The following is a 24293-nucleotide window of genomic DNA, read 5'->3' as shown; positions in this document are numbered from 1 at the left end:
AGCGTGCACCACTGAAGGGGCCAGAGCGGGAAGCATGCACCAGGGACACACACCCAGGCTGGGGCCCTGTGTCTGGGCAATACCAATGATGGGTTCTGGGGAGGAGAGCGTGCACGGGGCAGCCTGGCTAATGGTATGTTCAGGGCAATGCAGGTCAGAGCCTGAGTTGCACCAAGTGACACCTGAATTGGAGAATCTGTGGAGTAATTGACCCTGGGGCATGCGTCAGAGCAGGGGCACAGTGGTCTGGGGAAATGTCTAGTGAGAGCAGCTGCTGGGAAATGCTGCCCCATACAGGGAAGCTGGGGGAGAATTCCTCCAGGCAGTCTGATAAATGCAAATTGCCTGACACCCAGGGCCCCTCCGAGCCCAGCGGTGTATTAAGAGGGGGATTTTGCACCTCCTTACTGAGATCCTTTGATACAGCTGTGTGGGTGCCCAGGACGAGGGAACATTGCAAGTTCAGCATGAGATGCACTGACAGCAGCATGGGATAGGAGGGGTGGGCAAACTTTTATGGCCTGAGGGCCACATCTGGGTATGGAAATTGTATGGCGTGCCATGAATGCTCACAAAATTGGGGGTTAGGGTGTGGGGGGCGGGGTGAGGGCTCCGGCTGGGGTACGGGTTCTAGTGTGGGGTTGGAGATGAGCGGTTGGGGGTTCAGGAGGGTGTTCCAGGCTGGGACTGAGGGGTTCAGAGGGTGGGAGCAGAATCACGGATGGGACAGGAGGTTGGGGCACGGGAGGGGGTCAGGGGTGCAGGTTCCAGGCAGCGCTTACTTCAAGCAGCTCCCAGAAGCAGCAACATGTCTCCTCTCCAGCTCCTACGCAGAGGTGCAGCCAGGCAGCTCTGCACACTGCCTGCACGGCCAATGGGAGCTGCAGGTGCAGCACTTGGGGCAGCGTGCGGAGCCCCCTGGCTGCCCCTAAACATAGGAGTCAGAGGGGGGACATGCCGCTGCTTCCGGGAGCCATGCAGAGTGAGGCAAGGCCCAGACCCCGCTTCCTGACTGGAGCACTGAAGTGGAGCAAGCCCTGGACCCTGCTCCCGGGCTGGATTAAAACATCTGGGGGGCCACATGCAGCCCCTGGGCCGTAGTTTGCCCACCCCTGGGACAGGAGCTTAGACCAGCCGGGGAATCCACTATCACTTGCTCCAGCCAGTGCTGTCAGCCCATCATGGTCATCAAACCAACTCACCAGATTTTCATTTACATTTAAAATAAAATCACCAGTTCTAATTTTACCGAAGGCCCAAAAATCACTGGCAAGGACTCAGCCCTCTAGTTAAAAAGATTTATTAATCACTCGTTGTGGCACCAGCACTAATAGCCGCTGCCTCCCAAAAAACCAGCAGGCTTCAGCTAAGCAGTAAGGATGCAGGAGTTGGCAAGATGGTTAGTGCTTCTCCACACAGAACAAACCAGAGCAAAACCCACTGGCTGTTAGGACGTTGTATAGCGTAGCAAGTTTAGGAAGCAGAAAGGTGACCAAAGGTCTTTGTCTCTTAAACCTGTCATGAGCACACAGACTGTGCAAAACATAGTGAGTAGCATTGGGTTAAAGCACAATCACGCCAGCCCATGGACTGCGGGCATTCAGTAGTTAAGGCTTATAAAGTACTTTGCAAATCAGCCCTACACAGCTGCTAAGTAGTAGTATTAGGGTGTCATACCCAGGTATCACAGATGTAATACAGAGCAGGGTGAGCAGTGGCTGTCACATGTGCATGCTCAGAGGGTAGTAATGGAAGACAGAATACATGGTGATGTACCACAACAGCACAGGTGTGCACTGCTGATGTCATACACACCTGCCTTGCATGAAATAATACAGGAGAGGGTGTGCGGTGTCTGTCTTATCTACACAAATCGACTGTAACAATACAGGGTACAAGGTGGGGATGGCATGGCACACACATGCACCTCAGCTGCAATAGCACGTGTGCAGTGATGGTGTAAATTGACTCACACCTCAGGTGCATTAACACAGCGACGGTTGTATACATAAAAACGAGGAGTCCGGTGGCACCTTAAAGACTAACAGATTTATTTGGGCACAAGGTTTCATGGTTAAAAAAAAAACACTTCTTCAGATACATGGAAGAAGTTCTCCATGCATCTGAAGAAGTGAGGTTTTTTACCCAAATAAATGTGTTAGTCTTTAAGGTGCCAACAGACTCCTCGTTGTTTTTGTGGATACAAACTAACAGGCTACCCCTCCGATGGTTGTATACATACAGCTCCAGTGCAATAATATGGGACGGGGTGTTCAGTGATTGGGTTATGTATCCTACACACATCTTAGGGTCAGCTGCACTGAACTGGGTCTGCAGGTGCAATGTCAGCCCTGCATGTGAATTGGGAGGCAGGGACTTACAGTGCTGAAAAAACACCACCCAAGCAATTTGATCCCATACCCACTGAAATCAACGGCAAAGCTCCCATTGACTTAACAGTGCAAAACCGCACCCAAAGTGAACAACTCAACAGCCCACAGCCCACCGGATTAGGGTCCTGACTACCTATTTCCTGGGGCACATCCTGAGCTACAACAATTTACTCCAGAGACTCTTCTCCCTAAAGCCTGTCAAGACCGATGAACCACGTCCTGTAGAAAGTCTGATCAGCACATTTTCGGGTGCACCAGTCCTGTGCTGTAGCTCCTAAATATGCTGGCTGCAAACCTAAGAAGTTCTAAACTCATTTGTTCCTCTGCCCAGGACATGGCGGTGTGACTGCCTGCCTCACCATGGGTTAGCACCTTTAAGAAATGGTCACTCTAACACTGTGGTCGAGAAGTTCAGTCGGGCGATTTTCAGTTTCATAATTACACTGCTTGGAATCCTCATCAGCCAATCAAATTGTTCCTTTGGTTCAAGCCATCACAACCACATCCTTTTTAGAGTAAGAGACGCCCAGAGCAGAATGTGTCATTTGGTCCCCTGGTAGTGAGAATATTAGTACATTGCTTTCTTGGTTTGTTCCCCTTTTTTCAATGCAGACATGGGCGAGAGATAATGTCCATGCTGTTGAAGATCTGTCTCTTTGGCTGGCGATGCCCACCCTCCCGGCTCGCCTCATATTACCATAAGCAATGATTTCTTCGGAATGGACCTGGTCCAGCGTGGTCCTGTTTAGGAAGGTTATTTGTTGTCAGAGAATTCAGTGCTAGCTGTACAGCTCTTCATGTTGACAGGTTTCCTGCTGCTGCTGCCCAGGTTGACTCAGAAACTTAAGAAGTGCCACCCCAAGATAGACCAATGGTCCATCTAGCCCAGTATCCCGTCTCAAGCAGTGGCCAGTAAGAATGAACATGTCATCTCTCCAGTCCAGTGTCAGGGCACACATGCCTGGAGGGGGCTTGCATGTGCATCTCTCCAGTCCAGTGTCAGGGCACACATGCCTGGAGGGGGCTTGCACCTGCATCTCTCCAGTCCAGTGTCGGGGCACACATTCCTGGAGGGGGCTTGCACCTGCATCTCTCCAGTCCAGTGTCAGGGCACACATGCCTGGAGGGGGCTTGCACCCTCAAAGTATACAAGACGGCACTCCTGACCGGCAATCGACCCCCACATTGCAGAGAGGGGCAGCCAGCACTAAGCCTCTTTTCCTTTTTCCAACTGATTGTTTACAAGAATTATTTCTTTCTGTTTTCTTCCTTCAGTTTTGTTTTCTAAAATTCCCTGTGTGATATTTTAAAAAACCCCAGACAAACAAAAACAGCCCCACACCCTAGCCAACAGATGGCAAAACCCCCTGGGACGGTAGAGGTTAACTAGGCCACTCAATGGGTGGAATATTGTGATACCCCATTTTGTTTACACCAGTCAGCTGGAGGGCTACCGGGCCCTCCCATTGTTACTGACTGGAGGGGGGGAGAAGGAGGCATTAAGCAACATGAAGAATGCAATTTCATTACATATGTGGGGAAATAATCAAACTAGACCCCCGCCCCCAGGCTGGCTTGTAGCACAGCGATACAACTCCCTCAAGGCGAGTGCGCGCACAGGGGACATTCTGGCCTGGAACGCAGCTCCGGAAAGCTGGAGCCACCACTACGATATGACGGAAAGACTCAGCATTGGACCCGAGCCAGCAGTTTAACCTGATATTTCCTAGGATCAGAGAAGTCTGGGGCAGAAGTGACCCATACGGCCATCCAGCACATAGCGCTGCAGTGCGGGGCATTCCCCAGCAAAGCGCAGCTGGGAATCAAACAGCAACTGTGATGGGCAGTTCTGTTTAGTGCTGAGTGCCTCCCTATGGGCCTGATCCCTACGGGCCTGAAATCAATGGGGGGGGGTCTATTGACTTCAGGGAATCAGCCCAAAGCTGGCATAGAGAATGGTGCACAGCCGACCAGGACCGGGAGAGGGACGCTGCTCTACAGAACAGCACGAACAGGGGTGGAGGGAAGGGATCTAAGCCCCGCTGGGAAACGCAACAAGTGGGGCTGCAGTTGTAGGGACTGCGACAAAGACTCAAGTCTCCTCGCTAGGAGCCGGACCCTTGGAAAGGCTCCTATTGACTTCAACAGGCTTTGAATCAGGATCAGGAGGGACCCAACCCATCTGCCAACCTTGCCCACCTTTAAGTCCACCCTGCACAGAAGACAAAGGCCTCCCCCCGCCACCCCCCTTCCCATTGGCCCTTTTTCTGAGCGGGAGAAGGGCGAACAGAGGCGGGAAAGGGCAAGCAGCAGCTGTGAGGGCAGGCAAGAGGCAGCGGAAGGAGGAAGAGAGCTGCCAACCGGCTCCGGTGTGTGTCTCCGCCAGAGAGAAGAGCGAGGCAACGCGGCAGCCTGCAGCGGGGGGGTGGGCTCGTGGTCGGGCAGGGCTGGCCAGCCTCACTCGGAGTGGAGGGACAAGGCCACCTGGGCACAGGCGAGCTGCTTGGCACCGCTGCTCAGGACAACCTGGACGCGGTAGTCGCCATTAGTCAGCCAGGAGGGCAACTGTATGATGGGCAAGTAGAACTCACTGGATGGCAGGGAGTAGGAGCCCTACGGAGGGAAACAGATGCCAAGACGTTAGCACACAGCAGCTCCTGCCTCACCCCACCACCGGCCTCTCCTGCCCCAAGGTACAAGCCCACTGAGGGGTGACCCCCACCAAGCTTTCGGCTTCTGCCCCCATCTGCCCCCTGCCCTGCACCTCTTGTGGGATTTGAGTCATTCTCAAGATGAACAAATCAAGCATGTTCAAATATCCATAACTACTGATCACTAATTACTTCCTCACTGGTGCTCTCTGCCGCCCACCCATCCCTGGGGGCACCCCGCAGCCCACTGCCCCGTGATTTCCAGTTCAGCCTCTCTGCTTGGTTCAGAGAGCTCAGCACCTCTGGGTTTCCGCCTGTATTCCCAGGCCCCATTTCCACTGTCCGGGCTAGCTCAGGATGACTGGCTCTGGCAGTGTCTGGAAGGTGACTTCCTCCACTCCAGCCAGCTTCACCACTGCAGGCAAGTTACTCCCTGCCCCTGATCTGGGAGACTTCCCCAGGCCAGAGCGAGCCCAGCTGCCTTTGGGGCAGTGTTTCCCAGCAAGGTTACAAACAACCCCCAGCTGGCAGCAGCGGTCAAAGTGAGCTGACACCGGATCAAATCCGTCTGGAACCCTCCTTCTGAGGCCCGTCGAAGCGCAAGAAGATCCAGTGATCACACAGCGACTGAGCCCCCCCTCATGGACTCCCTCACTCCCAGCCTAGCCCACAACTCTGGGGGCCTTCCTGCACTGCTGACCCACAACGGCTGCAGATTGCCCCCAGGGATGGGGAGGCAAAGCCCAGACCCACCCTGGCACGGGCCTGCTGGACCCAGACTCTGCCTGATTCCTCACTGGCTTGCACCGGGTGTGCAAAGTGGGTGCTTCGGTTTGGGTCAGAACAGGTCCATCTAGTTCAGGACCCTGTCTCCACCAACGGCCAGTTCCTCTGACCTGACCCACAGGGGCTGCAAGGCAATGGAGAATCCAGCCAGCTGACCCGCTGCCCTCTAACTCCCCCTTCTCTCAGCTGCCGGTTCTATTCCCGCCCCTCCAGGCGCTCACAACGCCCCTTCCCCAGCACCCAGACAGCTGACTGAGAGGGCAAGGGGAGAGGAGGGCTGCTGTGCTGAGCAGGGGTCCTGGACTTAGGGGTTGTGACCACCCTGCCCTTTCCATGGGACAGGAGGCTCCCTGCTGGCTCGTGGCTAGAGGGGAAGCAGGGGGTCCTGACAAGGAACTCGCGGAGAGCGGCTGGCTTAGCGCTTACCGGTTTGAAGGGGCAGTGGCAGGGGATGCCGTAGCTGAGCAGAGGCTCGGGGCATGGTGATCCGGGGGGGATGGCGTTGTCCAGGATTCTGCAAAGGCCATCATACGTGCAGCTCCCGATCTCGTCCACGCAGGGGATCTTTATCCATAGGTCAACTATGTTCTTTTCCACGGTAAGCACCGCCTGGGACAAAGGGTTGCACACATCACATACCAGAGAATCCCAGCTGGTTCGGTCTCCCCTCCACCCTTCTCCTGCTCCAGGAAGCCTTCCTCTGCAACCTTGCCATACACCAGCTTTTCTGACCAATCGGTCCATGGCCCATCTTGGTCTCTCTTGGTGGTTTTCGATTGTAAGCTCTTCCCGGCTGGAAAAGCACCTCCCTAAACTGAAGGCACTGGTACTGCTCCAGACCGACAGATCAGAAACCAGCCCTATGTCTGCAAAGTGCTGAGTTCTTAGGGCACAATGCAAGAGATTTTTAGGAACAATAATACCTGGGGAAACCTTCCCCGGACTGCAGGTTTCCTATTCAGAACAGCCCAATGGAGACCCATCCTCTTTAATTCTGTTCCCAAAAAAACACATGACTCTACCCAGATTCTAACCCCTCACTATCTCTCTGTGGCGCCCCTAACACAGTGGGACCTCGATCTAGGCAACTTCCAAGCATTACCACAACACAAACACGAAATAACAGCGATGGGAACAGCAGTAAAGGCTGCGAAGTCTTGCCCTTGGAGGTGCCGGCACACAGCTCCCGCCGAACTCCAGGGCAGAATCTGACCCACTCTGATTCTTTGGCATGAGCAGCAACGTGATAAAAACACCACAAGGAGCAGCAGAAAGTTGATCCAGAGCCACATTCCACTAAATAAAAGAAGCGGGACAGAAATGTACTGTCCTGGGCAGCAATTCCCGTTTCGCCTTGCTGGGTGCTTGGCACTGTTGCAGCTGCCCGGCTGAGGGACAGGAGGCACTTGGGAGACCGGGGTGAAAGGTGGGCTGGTTCTTTTGTAACTTCTGCAATTGCAGCTGTGTCCTTGAGTCAGCCCTGGTTTCTTCCTGCCCCAGCATCCCCAGTGAATCCAGCAGCCATCTCTCTGCCTGCTGCAGCCAGGACAGGTCACGCCCTGCGTCCTCGTTTAGGCCAGAGGTAGCTGGCGTGCCAGGCTAGCAAAGGGGAATTCCCCCTGGCTCAGCCCAGCGCCGGCAGTGACCTGCCCAGATGGAAAGGGCAAGGGAGAATCAGGCCTGCTATCTCTCGCTACGCACACTCTTGGGAAAGAACACTGGCTCTGCAGGCGGGGCGGCCTGCTGGTTAACACCCTGCATCAGAGACCGGATGGGAGAGTCCTGCCCCTGCAGAGCAGGGCCCAGGGCAGAGCGGGTGTAACTGCCCCCATCTGGCCAAGCCCTCGCCCACCACGCTGACACGAAGAAGGGCGGGCCAGGACTCGCAGTGTCACTGATGGGAAGGGAGCCCTGCAGCGAGGCCTGCCTCCCACACCATGATCCAGCTCGCACGGCAGGGGAACTTGGTGAATCAGAGCCACCAGCAGCCCTTCCGCTTTCAGCAAGGCTGAGGAACAGCTGAGCTGGCCGCTGCAGCCTTCGCCATAGCCCTCAGGCCCCCTCCAAGGGGCACACGCCTGCAATGCCCACCCCTCAGCCATGTTTGCAGCCTGGGCGGTGCGTGTCACTAATCGCTAAAGGCCAGACCCTCTGCCGGGGGTCCCAGGAAGGCGTGGGGGCTCAGGAGGGCCCCAGCCCCCCAGCTGCAGCGGGTGCTGTGCGCATGCAGAGGAGCTTTAAGGAAAGGATTCTGTTCGTTATCGGCGTCTCCGCAATCAGGAGCCTAGTCTGGCATTTGGGGGTGGGTAATGGGTCTGCTCCCCCTGGCCAGAGTTCTGGGGAGGGGGGGGGGATCACCTGGTAGAGAGGCATCTCCCACCTGCCCCTCTGCATCTCCTGGTGTCCTATCTCTCCCCCCATTCCTCTTCTCTCGTTTCAATTTCCAGTGAAGGTTTCCCCTTGTCTCTTCCCCTCCTCATGACCATAATCTGACTCCCCCACTCAGGGTCTCTGATTTCTCTGCCCACCAGCATCCCCCTTCTCATTCCTCCTCCTTCTCGCTCCCTCCCCCTGTGTTTCCTCATTCTCTGAACACCCCTTTGTGGCCTTTAGCTCGGTGAAATCATTCCCCACCCGGGCGAAGAAAGATCAAGGAAACGGCCCCCGTTGGAGCTCGCCGCATCTAAAACCCTCGGCCTTATTCTCAAAGGTGCTGAGCGCTCAGCAGCTCCCGCTGGCTTCGCTGGGATCTGCAGGTGCCCAGGATTTGCCAACCAGGCCGCGGCAGTTTCGGTGCCCGCCTTCCTCAGATTTGGCTGCGTTCCCTCAGAGGCGAGTCTGAGACTCATTCATCACCTTAGCCTAACACAGACGCCGCCAGGTTGCTCCAGGGAGCGGGAGGTGGGAGCAGCTTGGATCTTACCCAGTTCCACTTCGCAGGCCGGGCGTGGAGAGGGGTGGGAAGTCACAAGGGAGTGACTACACACAAATAAATAGGCTGCTTTAACTTTCCTGAAGGAAGGGGAATGGCTATTGTGATACAAGCACCTTTCTGCCCATATAACTGCATCCGTCCTAGGGGTTGCACTGACCCATTTTAGTGAAAAGTTGCCACCCAACAGCCAGACCGTGCACAGACCAAGCCAGCCTTCGGTCCCCCAGCAGCAAATATTGCTATGAATCAGAAACTCTGGGCCCTGGAAACTGACTGCAGCAGTGGAAGGTCTGGGGCGGGAAACACGCCCCAGGTCTAGCAATCCCCATTTATTCACACCTGTTGGGCATTTCAGAGAATTGAAAGGCCGCCGGGGGCCAGGTGTTGTGGTGGCTTTGGGCACATTCTTTGCCAACACTCCACAGCATGTTAATGGGCAGATCCTGTGTCTGAAGAGGCCTCTCTGGCGGGCTTGCCTTTTTCACATACCTTCAGAGGTGAGCTGATGTCAGCTTCACTGGAAACCGCCACGCTGACTTTCAGGTTCCCGGGGATGTGGATCGGGTCCGGAGCTACGGACAGACTTTTAATCACAAAGGGATCGGTCCCATTGCCACAGTTCTTCCACGTGAAGCCACCAAGCTACAGGATTGAGCAAAGGAAAGGGTTAAACCATCTCTGCACTCTGCTGGGCTGGCTGGAAAGACGGCAGCTGCACTGCAGAGTTCTGGAGTGTGACAGCCCCTCAGAATTCTATTGTGGGGGCAGAGAACCCCATCCATTTCTCACTCACACACACACACACACCACACGCGCGTGCGCACACACACAGAGGGAAATGAGCTTTTCAGACGTGCAGTCAAATGCTGAAGAAATAATAACACTGTACTAACATTTCAGGAGGAGATTTTCAAAAGCTCCCAAGGGATTTAGGAGCACAAATGCCATTGCCTCTGGGATCCTAAATCCATCGGGCCTTTTAGAAACTCTCCTCGGGCAATAATTATAAAGCCTTTTAACACATTTGAGCCCAACACATGCTCCTCTACCAGCATTTCCAAGCTTCCTATTGAACAATGCTTATAAAAACATGCATCTCCCAGATTTAACGTGTGCTTAGAAATAGCATATTCGCTGCTGACATCACCAACAAACACCAGACTCTGAAACTCAGAGGGCTTGTTTTATTAACAGGTTCTGAATGGAGTATATATGGCCTAGTCTACACACACAGTAGCACCAGTGTAATTGAAGGTGTGGTTTTATACTGATTTAGTTAAACCAGTGCAGCTTTGTGTCTGGACAGTCTTAAATTGATTTAAATCTGGTTTAATACCAGGTTAGCTGGTGTGGGTAAATTAACAGATGCAAGCTAAACCACCAGAAGAGTATCTACAGTGGTTTGCCATATGGACTTACCTACACACAGAAGTTGTCCCAGTTTCACTTAAATCGGTTTTGTTACACCAATGCACCAACTTTTGTGCACAGACTCTTATATTAGTTTAAAACTGGTTCGATCAGTTCAGCTTGTACCAGTAAATTTAACACAAATTACACCAATATAAACCAGATTTAAGCTGGTATAAGAGCATCCATGCACAAAGCTGCACTGGTTTAACTGAACTGGTATAAAGTCACACCTCCAGTTCAAACCAACACAACTTCGTGTGCACGACTGGGGCTAAATCAAATTAAAACCAATTTCATTCAAACAAGTGAAACTTCTGTGTGTAGACAAACCATTCGAAACCAAAGTCTATTTATCCACAGGACAGGTACAGCAGAAGCAACAACAGTTTCATTGGGCAACCCCTCACATGGACTCATCAGCATACCTTGCTCCCATATTGGGACAGACTGGTTCTGCGGGGACAACCCCTCTGATTTACAGTCGGTTCCATCCCACTGATGTCAGGGGGGTTGCCAACATGTCACCAAGAGGAGAACTTGTCCCAGTAGCCACCTCTGTCTAGTCCTAGTAAATTTCAGCATGAAGCGTTCTGCTGGAGTGGGTATATATCTATAGATTCACACCTCCAATATAAGAACATAAGAATGGCCACAGTGGGTCAAACCAATGGTCCATCTAGGCCAGTATCCTGTCTTCTGACCGTGGCTGGTGCCAGATGCATCAGAGGGAACGAACAGAATGGGGCAATTACTAAGTGGTCCATCTCCTGACATCCAGGCCCAGCTTCTGGCAGTCAGAGGTTTCAGGCCACCCAGATCATGGGCTGCTTGGGATTTCCATGGAACATCCTGTGCTGCTTACTCAGAGTGCTTAAGTCTGAGTCATGGATAACTCTGCTCCTTCGAAATAACATTTCTCCAGCCACATCAAAGGCACATGTCCCCGGGAAGGGCCAAAAGTCCAGGTCAAGTTTGAAGCTTTATCACTAAAGCCATTTACTTAGTTTGAGTGCAAACATGTGTCTGAGCAAACAAGAGGCAAGGTTGTGTCCTCCTGGATAACTAAAACAAGGCCAGCTCCCTGGGAGGGGCCACTACAGAACTGACCAATGTGAGCCCAGAACTCTCCAATGTGAGGAGTAATGGTTCTGACAGGTGAGGGCTATACGGGAAAGCAGGGAAATGCTGCTTCCTCCGGAGTTATAGGCCAGGTAAGGGTAACTGGATGCCCCTTTTCACTGCCACAGCGGTATAAAGTGGCCTCAGTATAAAAGCGAATCGGGCCCTCGGTACCGACTCAACGTTTGCTTTTGACTAGATGCTCTTGTATAATGGTGGGGCACACGCTGAAACCCCGTCCTGGCAGCACGGAGCGGCTCTAGCCCTGGCATGGCCAGCCCAGGGGGGGGTCACATCAATGAGGTGTAATGCCAGCGTAGCAGCTCTTCCACACTATGGCTCCACCCTGCAAGCCAGCCCCAGACACCCCTGCTCCTTGGGGGTCACTGGCAACCGGCGTCATTTAGAACAGGCCTAAAGCTGCCGAATTTCAGGCTGAGACAAATCCAGAGCACGGCCCCATATAAGGAGAGCAGAAAGGGGGGTTACAGACATCTCTGCACCTCCCTTCCCAAGCTGCACCCCTCAGCTGCAGTGAGGCTCCGGGCCATGCGTCCATGTCCGTTCTGCAGCCTCTGTACATGCTTAGCTGCCTAACCTGGAGTTTTTGGACAGAGCCTCTGGCTCTGGGGAGGTCTCTCCCACCCACACGACTCTCTCCAGCCTCTCACGACTTTGGCTGGTGAGCTGGTTGCCGCAAAAGCGGAACTGAGATTTAAAAGAACAAAATGAGAACTGAAAGTTGGGCAGGCCCCAGATAAGGCAGCACCGGTGCCCGGCCTCTGTGCTGGCTCTCCTGAGGTCACGGGCTGTTACTGCACAGATTCAATAACAATGCAATCTATTGCATGTCTGACTTACGGTCCACATGGCAAGGGCTCCAGGAGGCGGGTAAGGAATGGGGCAGCCATTAGGAACAGCTCAGGCCGCAGTTATCCATAGTAGGCGGGTATGGCTGAGGGACCTTGGTGGACAAGCATCCGTGTCACCAAACCACCACTGCAGAGACCCTCTCTGGCCATGGACACAGGCAGTGCCGGCTGACAGAAGGGCAAAGCCTGGGGGGTCTGATTCTCCACCTGATGCCATCATTTGTACCCACGCAACAGGAGCTCAGCGCACTGCCCCATCAGGACCGCAGCAATTCACACCTGCTTGGCACAGTGTAAACAACTCCACAATGTGCAGGGATTCGAGCTCCTTGTTAGCAGCACCGGGTTACAGGCTGGCAAGCAGCCCTGCTCCCACACATGGGCGGGCAAGCAAGCAGGGTGCTACGCCCCTAGGAATCCAGGCCAGCGCGCACCACTGCTCTCCTGGGGAGAGACGTGGGTGTATAGCCCCATGCTGCCGAGGACGACAGGTGGGTAAGCAGTCCTGCCCCTCATGCTAAGAGTCCCTGCTCCCCTCCAGCCTTCAGCAATAATAACGATACAGAGCCGGCGCTTAGAAAGGGCTTTTCGTTAAAGCCACACTTGACTTTTCCTTCCAAATGGTTTGTTAATTTATAGCCCCAAAAAGGTTTTAAAAAAAAAAAGTCAAAATCGAAACGCGTTGAAACGATCGAAACACGACGTCTCGACTGACCCCACGGGAATTCTTCTCCCACTCTCAGGTTGTGAAACCGCTGGAGATTTCAGCTCCTGGTCCCGATGCAGGAAGGGACCATTTTGGGAGACCTGGGAAATTCTGGCCAGGCAGGAAAATCATTTCCCACCCAGCTCTCTCGCTCCTGCTGCTGCCAGGGGCTGGGACCTCGCTCCCCACTCTCCGTCCACACCAGGCAGCCAGGGCACTAGCAGGCTCTGACACTTGGTCCGTGTGGGCTAGTGCACATGATAAAGTGACCAGACAACAAGCGTGTAAAATCGGGACGGGGGTGGGGGTAACAGGAGACCCCAAAATCGGGACTGTCCCTGTAAAATCGGGACACCTGGTCACCCTACGCGAGAACCCGCCCCACTCCACAGCCCCGGGTGGGGTGAAGCCCCCTTACCTTGCTCAGCCGCCGGGACTGAGGCCTCTCCACCAGGAAGGGCTGCCCCCAGCGGCCGCCCAGCACAGCTGGGCACAGCTGCAGGGCACAGAGCGCCAGGGCCAGCGCCTGCATCGCTGCTCGGCTGCGGGGCTGGAGCCGGGAAGGGAGGCGGAGCGCGATCGGGGAGGCTCCGCTCGGGACGCCGGGGAGCCGGGTCTCTGTGCGGGAGCCACACGGGCAGCTTGCGGCGGCGGCTGGCTCGGCAGTTCCGCCTCTGGGCTCGCTCGCCCCCTCTCCCCAGCCGCTGCCCGGCCTCCGCTCCCGCCTCCTCGCTGCTCGGCCGCTGCTCGCTTCCTCTTTCGCGTGGGTCTGGTTAACCCCCGGGCTGGAGGCGCAGGGAGCCGGGCCGGGGAGGCAGGGAAAGGGGCCCTGCCCTCTGCCGGCAAGGAAGGGCTGAGCTGGAGCAGCTCCCTCTGTCTGCCCCGCCTCCCTTCCCATCAGCGCCCTAGCAGCCCCCCTGCTGCTTTCCAGCCGCCCCCGCCACGGCCAGGCGCCGGCAGACCCAGCACAAGCCGGGCCCTGCCCCGAAGAGTTTGCAATCTAAGCAGAAGACAAGAGCCCACAGGTGGGTACCGACAGACACACCGGGGTAGCACAGGGAAATAGTGCCACAATGCTGGCAGTGATCTCGGCACACTGATTCCCCCAGGGCCCCTGCCAGTGGCACGGCTGACAATCAGCCACCCGACGGTACAGGACTATCCGAATAGTCCTACTGAGTGAGGCCCAGGGCCCGTCTAACCCAGTATCCTGTCTCTAACAGGGACCAGTACCAGATGCTCCAGAGGAACATGCATCATGGACACTTAAGGAGCCTGCTCATACGATGTTTTTTCCCTAGCCCCAGTCAATTAATGGTTGCTTTATCCTATATAATGCCACTATGGATGTTATTAGTCATATAAATGTCTAATCCGGTTTTAAATCCTGCTAACTGCTTGGTGTCAATGATGTAGAGTGGCAGTGAGTTCCACAGGTTAACTGCATGTTGTGTAAAACAGTAATCAGTGTCTCTACCTGAGCAGTGTTGGTATCTCCAAACCTGAGGCTTAGAACCCTTAGCCAGCCCCTCCAGATCAGACCAAAAGTGCCACCGAACTTTTCCCAGTGTGTGGGTTTGTTCCAGGCAAACAGAGGCAACGTGTCTGGGCAGCAATATACCAGTTAGGGAAGATGTGGAGGAAAGGGAGAGGCAGGTAGTGAGGATCCAAGTTTCCTAGAATCTGTGTGAACCAGGAGAGGATTTGAACAGGAAGGGGACAGTCCAGTTCTGTGCTCCGTGCTGAAGAACTTGGAGCTTTTATTTTTTGTAACTTCTCAGTGCTTGAGGTACATACAGCAAAATGCATGTCCAGAATTCCAGCAGGCCCATCACCACTGTGGTGTCAAGGCGGGCACTCCAAGGCTGTCTCACTCTGAGTGGGGGTCCAGCAGCGAGGAGGAGAAAATTGGCAGCGTAAGGCACTTGCTGAACATCAGGCAATCGGCACAGGCTCCGACTAGCTGCACCTCCATGACCTTATGTAAAAGAGGTGGGCCGGAATCTGAACACCCACAAAGTTAGTTAACCCAAACACCGTTGCCTTTGTCTTTATATCGGGCCAAACTACAACCCTGGGCTCCAAACACCCCCAACTTTGGGGGGGTTCACGATCCAGACCCACGTTTTGTGGCTCGGGCCCTTCTCCTTACCATAAAAGCGAGAAGAAAGTGCTCTGTGGGACGGAACATCTTTCCTCGCAACAAACGGGCGGGGTAGCTGCAATGCAACTGCCCAGGGAATGGGTGGAAGGGATGAGGGGGTCTGACTGAGCGTAGATTGTGACACACACAGGGCACCTAATTAAAGGCTTAGTCACGTCTGGGAAGTGGTTGCGATGTCTTCCCTGAGGGTGTGTTTAGCCGATGTGTTTGGTGCAGTGCTGATAACGTAACACCCTTACAGACGTTGGGATGGGTGGGTGGAGGGCTCTGCAGAACCGGCCGAGCTGCGTCTCTCTCCGATGTGGGGAACACCCTCGTTCTGGCGCCTGCTCACGCAGTCGAATCAATCTCTCCGTGCTGAGGCGGTTGTTACCCTCTCTCCATGGCCTCTGCCCGGTTCCTCTGGAGACAACGCACCGACTCTGTCACCCCGCAGTGCGGACGAAATGTATAGAGACAGTGCTGAGGTCTGGGCCTGCCACGCGGTGTGTTTGATTGGCACTACAGCTACAGCAGCACCATGGCTCCAGCCGCGGCACCAGGTTTGGCCAATGGGGTTGAATGGGTCATTGGGAGTGGGCTGGAGAGCGAGCCCACCCAGCACTCACCCAGCAGCAATGTCTCCCGTCCTGTCCTGCGTGGGTGGGTGCGTGCAGGGTGGGCTGACACCTTCTTTCTCAATTGCATAATGTGCTTGGAAAGGTACCACACATACACCTCAAGGTTACCCCCATTAGCTCCACCACTGCATGTCACAGCCAACCCAGCGAGCCCAGCATGGCCTGTACAGAATGAGGCCTAGCAGCACAGCTGTGTTGGCTCACCTTATGTAATGCCACCGGTGGATTCAACTACAGCCCATGTCTCTGTGCAGCATAAGTCATACTCGGCAGTGACCAGTCACCGGCACCCTGCTGCATATGACTCCGTGCTTTACCATCACCAGCCCGTCACAGTCCTGCACCCAGGGGAGGCTTTTCCCTGCAGCCTGATGAGTACAGGAAGGTCCCTGACAGGCGCAGTTCCCCAGCTGACATCCTGCAACTGAAATGCAAGATTGCTGAAGGTGTTTTAAGGTGTTGGGTTAGCAAATGTGGACTATGTTGTTTTCATTGCTGAATTTTCTCTTTTCTTCCTGTAAACTTTCTACTCCTTCACCTGGGTCTCTGTCTCTCTGAAAGTCTTTGTAATATTTGTGATAGACACGTGAACTAAACATGGGCATCACTGGCTCAAAGTCACATTCTAGGTTTACTTTGTTATTTGCACAGCTCGGTGTGTGTGTGTATCCAGTGGTTCAGTATCTGCAGTCTAAAGAAAGTTCTAAAGAAAGTGACTCTTTCTGCCATTCTTTACCCTTTAAATGGCTCCAGCCACCACATATGGAGGCAGATCTCGAACGTCCCTGAATTTCAGGGTGCTTGGGTCTGGGGTTGGGAATTGGGTCTATCTCTATCAGCACATCATTTCATAGGACAAATTACAAAGTCACACACAAAAAGAAAAGAAAAAGAAAAAAGCCCTAGCGGCCTCCTGAAGAGCAAAATTTTATCCGGGGAAAACACCGAGCTGTGCAAATAACAAAGTAAACCTAGAATGTGACTTTGAGCCAGTGATGCCCATGTTTAGTTCACGTGTCTATCACAAACATTACAAAGACTTTCAGAGAGACAGAGACCCAGGTGAAGGAGTAGAAAGTTTACAGGAAGAAAAGAGAAAATTCAGCAATGAAAACAACGTAGTCCACATTTGTTCATTCGTATTATAAGTTCTTTGGGGCAGAACCCTGTTTTCCTACATTTCTGTGAAGCACCATGCAAAGCACAGGCCTGGCATAAATACAATACTTTAGATGGGTACTTCACCCAAGCGTCAGGGGGCTGCTTGTACACCAGATCCTGCAAATGCTTCCCCAAATAGTCCTTCCTCACTGGAATGGCCACGTAGACGTCTGAGCTGAAACCAAGTCCAGTTCTTACACATTCTGATACTGTGAATATTAGAAGAGCACATGGAGATGCTCACAGCAAATGCAAAGGGCGCTCTCAGGATCACACAGTCTGCAGCATTGTAAATGGATAATGGGAGTGAGTACTAGCAGGGGAACCAGCTGGTTGCCAGACCAGGCTAAGTCCCTCACTCCTTGCAGCTGCTTACATGTGTTCCTGCTGGAGAAAAGGCCGTTCCCTGAAGGACCGTCTCTGCCTCCTTCTCTCCTTCTGCTCTGTTTGTGGCACCTACCCCATCTCGGATCCGCTGTGCCTGTCTAGGCTTCAGATAATCTGCCTGTGCTGGAGAGTGGGAGGTTCGGCGGTAAGAGGTCTGGAATGACGAACCTCACAAGAATGGGATGTGCACGCACCTATGCAGAGGTTCTTTTTCCCAGGTGTCTCTGATGCAAGTCCATTGTGCTCCAGCCCGACTAATGGAGGGGTTTATTTCTCACACTTAGGGGAACTCTTGGACCTCCTGCTCCCAGCACTCACACACCCATCCTCTCCTTTAACTGTCCTAACAGTTTCCCACCAGGGAATGGAGCATCATCGGGGCGGGCAGCTCAGGATGGGGGTAAGAAACGGCACTTTGGGACTTTACATTTATTTGCTCAATAGATGCCCCGCCCACAACATGCAGAATGCTCCAGTGAAGAAAGAAATCAATATAAGTGACATTCAGACGATAGCGATCGGGGACAAATGTGCTCCGCGCTTCTGCCGGGGTCGGCAGATCTGGTATGGCAGGCCAGGTGTGAGGTGCATTTGACCATTAGAATTAATCCCCACGCAGCAGAGAAACACCCCCAGGAGCTGTTGGAGATGCAGGTGCAGCCAGCACTGCCCCCTCCACTCTCTGAAGAGGGAAGGTGGGCCTGGAGACTGGAGGGGAGATGCAGTTTTCCCTCCTTCCCTGGCAGATCAGACCCAGCGTGACCGGCTGCCCTGCTCTGGCTGCGAAAATGCATGTGGAGCCGTGGGGAGGGGAGCAGTGTTCCGATGGGCCCCCACTTACACGCCCAGTCACTGACTCCGGTAGGGGAGGGGTCCCGAAGGTTGGCAGAGCTCTTGGCGCAGCTCTATTTTTAGCAGCCCGGTGTTTGCAGCTCGTCCTTATTTAGTCATCAGCCGAGCAAGCGTGTGCGTGCGGGGGGGGTGACCGGGGAGGGGTGCCTGGAACGTATTACCTCGCCTCACACCAGCCAGGCAGCGACAACTGCTTCACTTATCATCCTACAGTGGCTTAGGGCTGAGGAATAAATAGCAGCAGGCCCATGGACCTCTTCCTCCCACCCGCCCCTTGAGGCAGCCGTGCTCTTCCCATGCCCTTGGCAGGAGGGGCGAGAAAGTGTAAGTTACCCAGCATGGATCGGTTTTCACTCTCAGGGCCCGAGAGCTACCAGGGAAACCCCTTAGCGTGCAGAGAACTCACCTGGGAAGCGGCCCGGTGCATGGGACGGTCACACCCAGCAACCGACCTGTCATTAGACTGAGACAGAAGCCAACATGGTACTGGTTAGTCTGTCACTTCAGTGTCGCAGCAGCATGGCCACACAGCTCTGCCAGCGCACCTCACACCTGGCCTGCCAGACCTGTCCGATTACAGTCCTGAGGCGCCACACGGCTCTGCCAGCGCACCTCACACCTGGCCTGCCATACCTGTCCGATTACAGTCCTGAGCCGCCACACGGCTCTGCCAGCGCACCTCACACCTGGCCTGCCAGACCTGTCCGATTACAGTCCTGAGCCGCCACACGGCTCTGCCAGCGCACCTCACACCTGGCCTGCCATACCTGTCCGATTACAGTCCTGAGCCGCCACACGGCTCTGCCAGCGCACCTCACACCTGGCCTGCCATACCTGTCCGATTACAGTCCTGAGCCGCCACACGGCTCTGCCAGCGCACCTCACACCTGGCCTGCCAGACCTGTCCGATTACAGTCCTGAGCCGCCACACGGCTCTGCCAGTGCCCCCAATCCTGATGCACAGCGCCCGCGTTCCTCGCATTCTAGGCCCTTCTTGAGCAGAGATGGAGAGTGCCCAGTTCTGTACTGGTGACTAGGCTGAGAACACCACACTCATTACACTCATGACCAAGGCCAACATTTGAAACTAGATCCCTGTCCCCAGGTTCGGGGGGCAGGGGGAGGGAGGCTGGATTTTGCCCTAAGCCTTGTGCATTTCACCTGTCTATAAGCCTCGCTTGTTGCTCTTTGTAGGCAAAGTGAATTTCATCCTCTCTTTCTTCTTTTTTTTTTACTTAATTATTTTTTTCCGTTAAAAAGAGAGACCAGAAAAGGAACACAGTTGACTGGCTTTGGCTTTCTCCTCTCCCCACTTTTTGCAAAAACACAGGTTATTCCCCCAGAATGACAGGAATACTCTGAAATCACCGCCCCGGCCCAAAACCAGAGCCACACTTGCCATGAAGCCTTAGCAGACTCCCCGGTTTCCATCTGAAGGAATCTGTGTGGCTATTTCCTGTAGGTCCAGTGGGCCTGAGCTCTTCCTCGGGTCGACTGACCTTCTGAAAACTCACAGCCATGCTCAGCCAAAGTTGCAGCATCTCAGCTGGTTGGACAAAACTCATAAACATACGAGGCTAGGTGAGTAGCCAGCAGAGATCAATGACAGCGTTAATATCTCATTTGTTTATAGCCTATCCAAAAAAAGGCCTCACCCTGGCAAACTGTGCATTTAGCCAGTCCGCATGCCCATGGACCCCTGCTGTGGGGCTCCTCACCCTCCCTCCCGTTGTCTTCCAGTTCAGGGCCCAGCACAGTAAAGTCGTAGCCGTGCGAGTAACTACGCGGGGTTCCAGGCATGTTTGCACAGCCCACGCTGAAAGGACCCGAACTAGCTGCTCGGGTATGTCAGCTCCAATGGCAATCACACCCTGTGACTGCAGTATACCCATGCCCATAGTGCCATGCTGGGAGCTGAGAGCAGGGCTGGTACAGAACCCCTGTGCCCACTCTGGAAAGCCCTTTGTGCAGGGGGTGGTGTGTCCTCCAGAGGCCATCTCCAGCCACTTTTAGGTCCCTTTGCTCTGTGCAAATCTCTCCAGCCCATTTTGAATGACAGAAACATGGAAAAAACAAACCAATCTCCCCACGTTCCTACCGGGAGTGAATCTGATGAGTGGTAGCCGTGTTAGTCTGTATCAGCAAAAACAACAAGGAGTCCTTGTGGCACCTTAGAGACTAACAAATGTATTTGGGCATAAGCTTTCATGGGTTAGAACCCACTTCATCAGATGCACGGAGTGGAAAATACAGGAGCAGGCATAAATATATGAAAAGATGTGAGTTGTCTTACCAAGTGTGAGGTCAGTCTAACGAGACAATTCAATTGACAGCAGGATCCCAAGGGAGGAAAAATAACTTTTAAAGTGGTAATGAGAGTGGCCCATTTCTGACAGTTGACAAGAAGGTGTAGCCATTTATCAGATAGTAACAATCAAAATAAGTGAGTGCCAGATTGTGCCCTTGGGATCTGCATGGGGAGAGAACCCTGTGCTCACAGATCTCCCACCTCCCAGAAAGGTGTGTGTTCCGTCTCCAAGAACCAGTCCCATGGGCCCATGACGGGGGGCGCTCTCTGTAGCTCTATCCTGGGGTGAGCCAGGATAGGATGGTGTTAGAAGGTGCTTTGTGCTTCAGGGCTTCTGTTCATCTCCAACTATTAGAGACCAGGATGAGGCCTAATGTGGAGGGTGGGGAGATTATCCCACATCTGCTACTGTAGGGTTCTTACGCCTTCCTCTGCAGCATCTGGTCTTGGACAGCGTCAGAGACAGGATATGGGACAGGACTGATCTTGGATCTGACCCATCTGGCAATTCCTATGTTCCTAAAGTGACTGTTTCCCTGCACCGAAATGCATGCATAGAAAGACACCGAATCCCCTTTAAATGGCTATTTGAGGAAGGAGTAAACTCCCAGTGCATTGGGGCAGGGGAAGCAACATCAGAAACAGCAAAATCTTGCCCGTGAGGACGCATCCTGTGTAGCCTGCACAAGAGAAGTTTCATAATGATTTACTGCCAGTGAAATGCAGAGATCTTTGGTGCAGCAAAGTTACACAGTGAACCAGATCTCCAGCAGGCACCAGTGCAGAGCCACCCCCCTTGCTGAGGGGAGGGCCTTCAGGGATGTAACCACCTAATCTGGCCCAAGGCCCCTGATTTAAATGGCAGTATTTTAAAAACAAACGTGTTGTAACTGCACTCAGTAACCATAACACTCCCTGCCATGCGGCTGCCCAGCACAGGAAGCCTGGGCCTATCAGCACATCCGACATAGTTATCGTATTACAACTAGTAGCAGAGAACAGAGAACGAGAGCCAAACATGGATCCAAGCCCGCATTCACCGCAAAACCGTCGCCGGGTTGCCATTAATCCTGATGGACGGGGTGAGACCAGCCCTCCAGCTCCACAAGCTGAGAGGTGGAAATGGGAGCGCTGGGAGGATGGGAACTGACCCGGGATTGGCGCTAAGCAGCAGATGGCATCTGCGCTCAGTACCCAGCGGGTCTGCGGGCAAGGAGGGTGGAGCCTTAACTGAGTCAGAGTTGTTAGAGCTGGTCATTTAATGCACTTCCCGGCCAAGGTAAAGGTGTTCCCGACGGTACAGATCAATGCCCAGATATTGACCTTGCATGAGACAGTCAGTTCCAAAGACCACTTTTGTATGGCTGAGTTCATGAGAGCAGCAGGGCCTCCTTCTCCTCCTGTGGCCAACCACCCTGCCCGACCTCCACGCTGTCCTCTAATGCCCTACTGCACCCCCTCCCATCCCCCCAACAGTTCCTGCAACACATCATCCCTCCTCTTCCCATAATCCAAACAGCCTACACCTGGACATCCATTTTGCACCCGGGTCCTTGAATCCAGACATGCCAGAATTTGGGGGAAGTTTTATCTGGATCTGAACTGTGTGATTTAGACTTATGTCTAGGACAGACTACCAGCCCCCTGCCCCACTCTGCTAAAATCAGAGGCATTTATGGAATGAAACCCCAGGAAGGGGATAGTGTCTCAAATACCCATCACCCTGCACAACTATTGACATCACACGGCACATGATCACTCATTTAAAAGGTGACTGGCAAAGCCCTGTAGAATGTAATAAGGTTCTAGAGAAATCACTCTAAAAAGCTACCAAAGCTATGGGATTTTTTAAAATGTCTTACAGAATGATCTAGCAGCTGGAAATTATTTTCTATTTCAGTCCAGAGAAAAAACGATAGAAGAGTTCTCATTTCCTAATAATTAAGTTCTGTAGGATTTTCCATGAGCGAAGGGGCGTGAGATTGTGGCTGTGCCTTTTTATGATGTCTAAAGAAATATTGCACCAGATTTCCAAAAGAACTCAGGTTGCATTTAGGAACATTGGACAGATCTTCGGCAGCTCCCATGAAGAATGATGGGAGTTGTTGGGTGCGGAGCTCTTTTGAAAATCTGGCCCATCAGATCTGGTCCTTCCGGGGGCCTCCTTGCATATACTCTCCACTCCGCTATCCCTTTTCATGTTATATTTAAAAAGCAGTAAGACAAGAACAGTGCCTGGGATTTCTTCTTCTTTTTGTAATATATAAATTAAAGATGCCTTTGCATATCCTGGCCAACCAGTGACTGGCTGTCTGAGAATCGGCATCTCAAAAAATGTACATGCACAAAATTGTGTGCAGATTTGGGCACTCCGTTTGCACACACAATTACCAATAATGCACTTGCAATTGCCATAATTTCAAGTGCAAATGACCAATTAGACACATAACAGCTCAGTTGCACATGCAATTAATTCCCATGCTTCTGTGCACAATCACAGCAACCTTGCATGCAAATTAGACACTGAAATGTGCATGTATTTTTGCATTTCTGTTTTGCATGCCTTAAATTTTGAAAACCTGGGCCAGTATTTTTTATTAATTCTTAGTCATCATTGAGTCCAGTTCCTTGTGCTGATTGACACTTTGCCCACCAAATGGTATATTAGGCACATCCAGCAAATATCCTCAGCTGATGACCCAGGCTTGTCCAGTATATTTAATGTTCCCAAGGAAAGCGCTGCCAGGACATGCTTCCCTTATGGCAGCCATGGAAGAGTTAAGAACACTGGCCTCTTTTCTGTGGCTCCCACATCACCTTTGCAAAGAAGCTGGTAAGGACTGAATGCTGGGAGGCAAAGGTGACTCACAAAGATGAGCTCAGAGCTAATTTGCAGCAGAAGATTAAGATTATGCAGCATCTGACCCAAAAGAGAACAGGCAAGGCTGGCTCTACCAGTCCCAAGAAGACTTCTCTGATGTACAGAGCTGCAGATTGACCTGTTTGCTGCAGTGTGTCCTCCTCCAGACTGCCCTGTTATCAAACCAACATTTCACAATTCTCTGGGCTTTTTCCTCCCATGGTTGTGACAAAGCAAACTCTGGCATACGTCAGCCAGGAAAACCACCCACAAGCCATTCTCTCCATTCACACCAGGACCAGGAAAAAATGAGCCTGGTGCCTTCCCAAAGGCCTTGTCTACACTAGAAAAGGTTTGCCAGTTGAGCTATCCAGACCAGCAAACCCTCGTAGTGTTATGGAGCTAATGCTGGTTGAAAATAGTCCTATGGAATGTTTTTCCATTAGAAAATGCGGTTTCATTTATATCGGGGTGGCCAAACAAGTACGGCTCACAGAGCCCCCCACACCACCCACCATTCTCCATCTAACAGACTGGGGGGGCTGCGGCAGTGGTGGGGCAAGAGGCTTCTGCCCCATGGGGAGGGGAGACACTGGGCACGCCTACTGGGGCTCGGGGCTTCAGCACGAGCATGGCTGAAGCCCCGGCAGGCGCACTCCGTCTCTCAAACTTCGGAAGATTGTCATATGCGGCTCGGAGGGTCAGAAAGGTTGGCCACCCCGGATTTATATGGAAACATGGTTATTTTGATGAAGTTTTGTGGCAAGGGGGAATAAAGCATTTCAATAAGGTTGAAACCTTCTGTTTTGACATTTTCAGAGTGGAACATTTTGATTTTTCTTATCACAACAAGTTTTTGTTTAAACATTTCTTTTATTTTTATATTGAAAACATTAAAAATGTTGAAATCAAAACTAAATGTTTCCGTTGACGCAAAATGATTTTTTTTCCCCTGAAAACTTTCATGTTGTGGGAAATTTTTTCTTTCCAGTCCGATTCGGAACAAAACACATTTTAAAAAAAATGGAATTTCCTACAAAAGAGAAATTCCAGTCCTGCACAGCCC

The 24293-nt window shown here is 52.9% G+C and overlaps 1 protein-coding gene across 1 annotated transcript; it reads right to left on the bottom strand.

The window, feature by feature from the left end:
• Positions 1 to 1284: 1284 nt before the first annotated feature.
• On the bottom strand, positions 1285 to 13614 carry GM2A (GM2 ganglioside activator). The gene is made up of 4 exons (XM_045027539.1): positions 13294 to 13614; positions 9255 to 9407; positions 6257 to 6439; positions 1285 to 5006 (listed from the first exon to the last, which is right to left on the bottom strand). The coding sequence occupies exons 1-4, from the start codon at positions 13405 to 13407 to the stop codon at positions 4851 to 4853; spliced, it is 606 nt and encodes a 201-aa protein (XP_044883474.1). The 5' UTR covers positions 13408 to 13614; the 3' UTR covers positions 1285 to 4850.
• Positions 13615 to 24293: the final 10679 nt, after the last annotated feature.

The sequence above is a fragment of the Mauremys mutica genome, chromosome 8 (genome assembly GCF_020497125.1).
Source record: "Mauremys mutica isolate MM-2020 ecotype Southern chromosome 8, ASM2049712v1, whole genome shotgun sequence".
NCBI classification, from domain to species: Eukaryota; Metazoa; Chordata; order Testudines; family Geoemydidae; genus Mauremys; species Mauremys mutica.
This window is presented reverse-complemented; position numbering and strand designations above follow the sequence as displayed.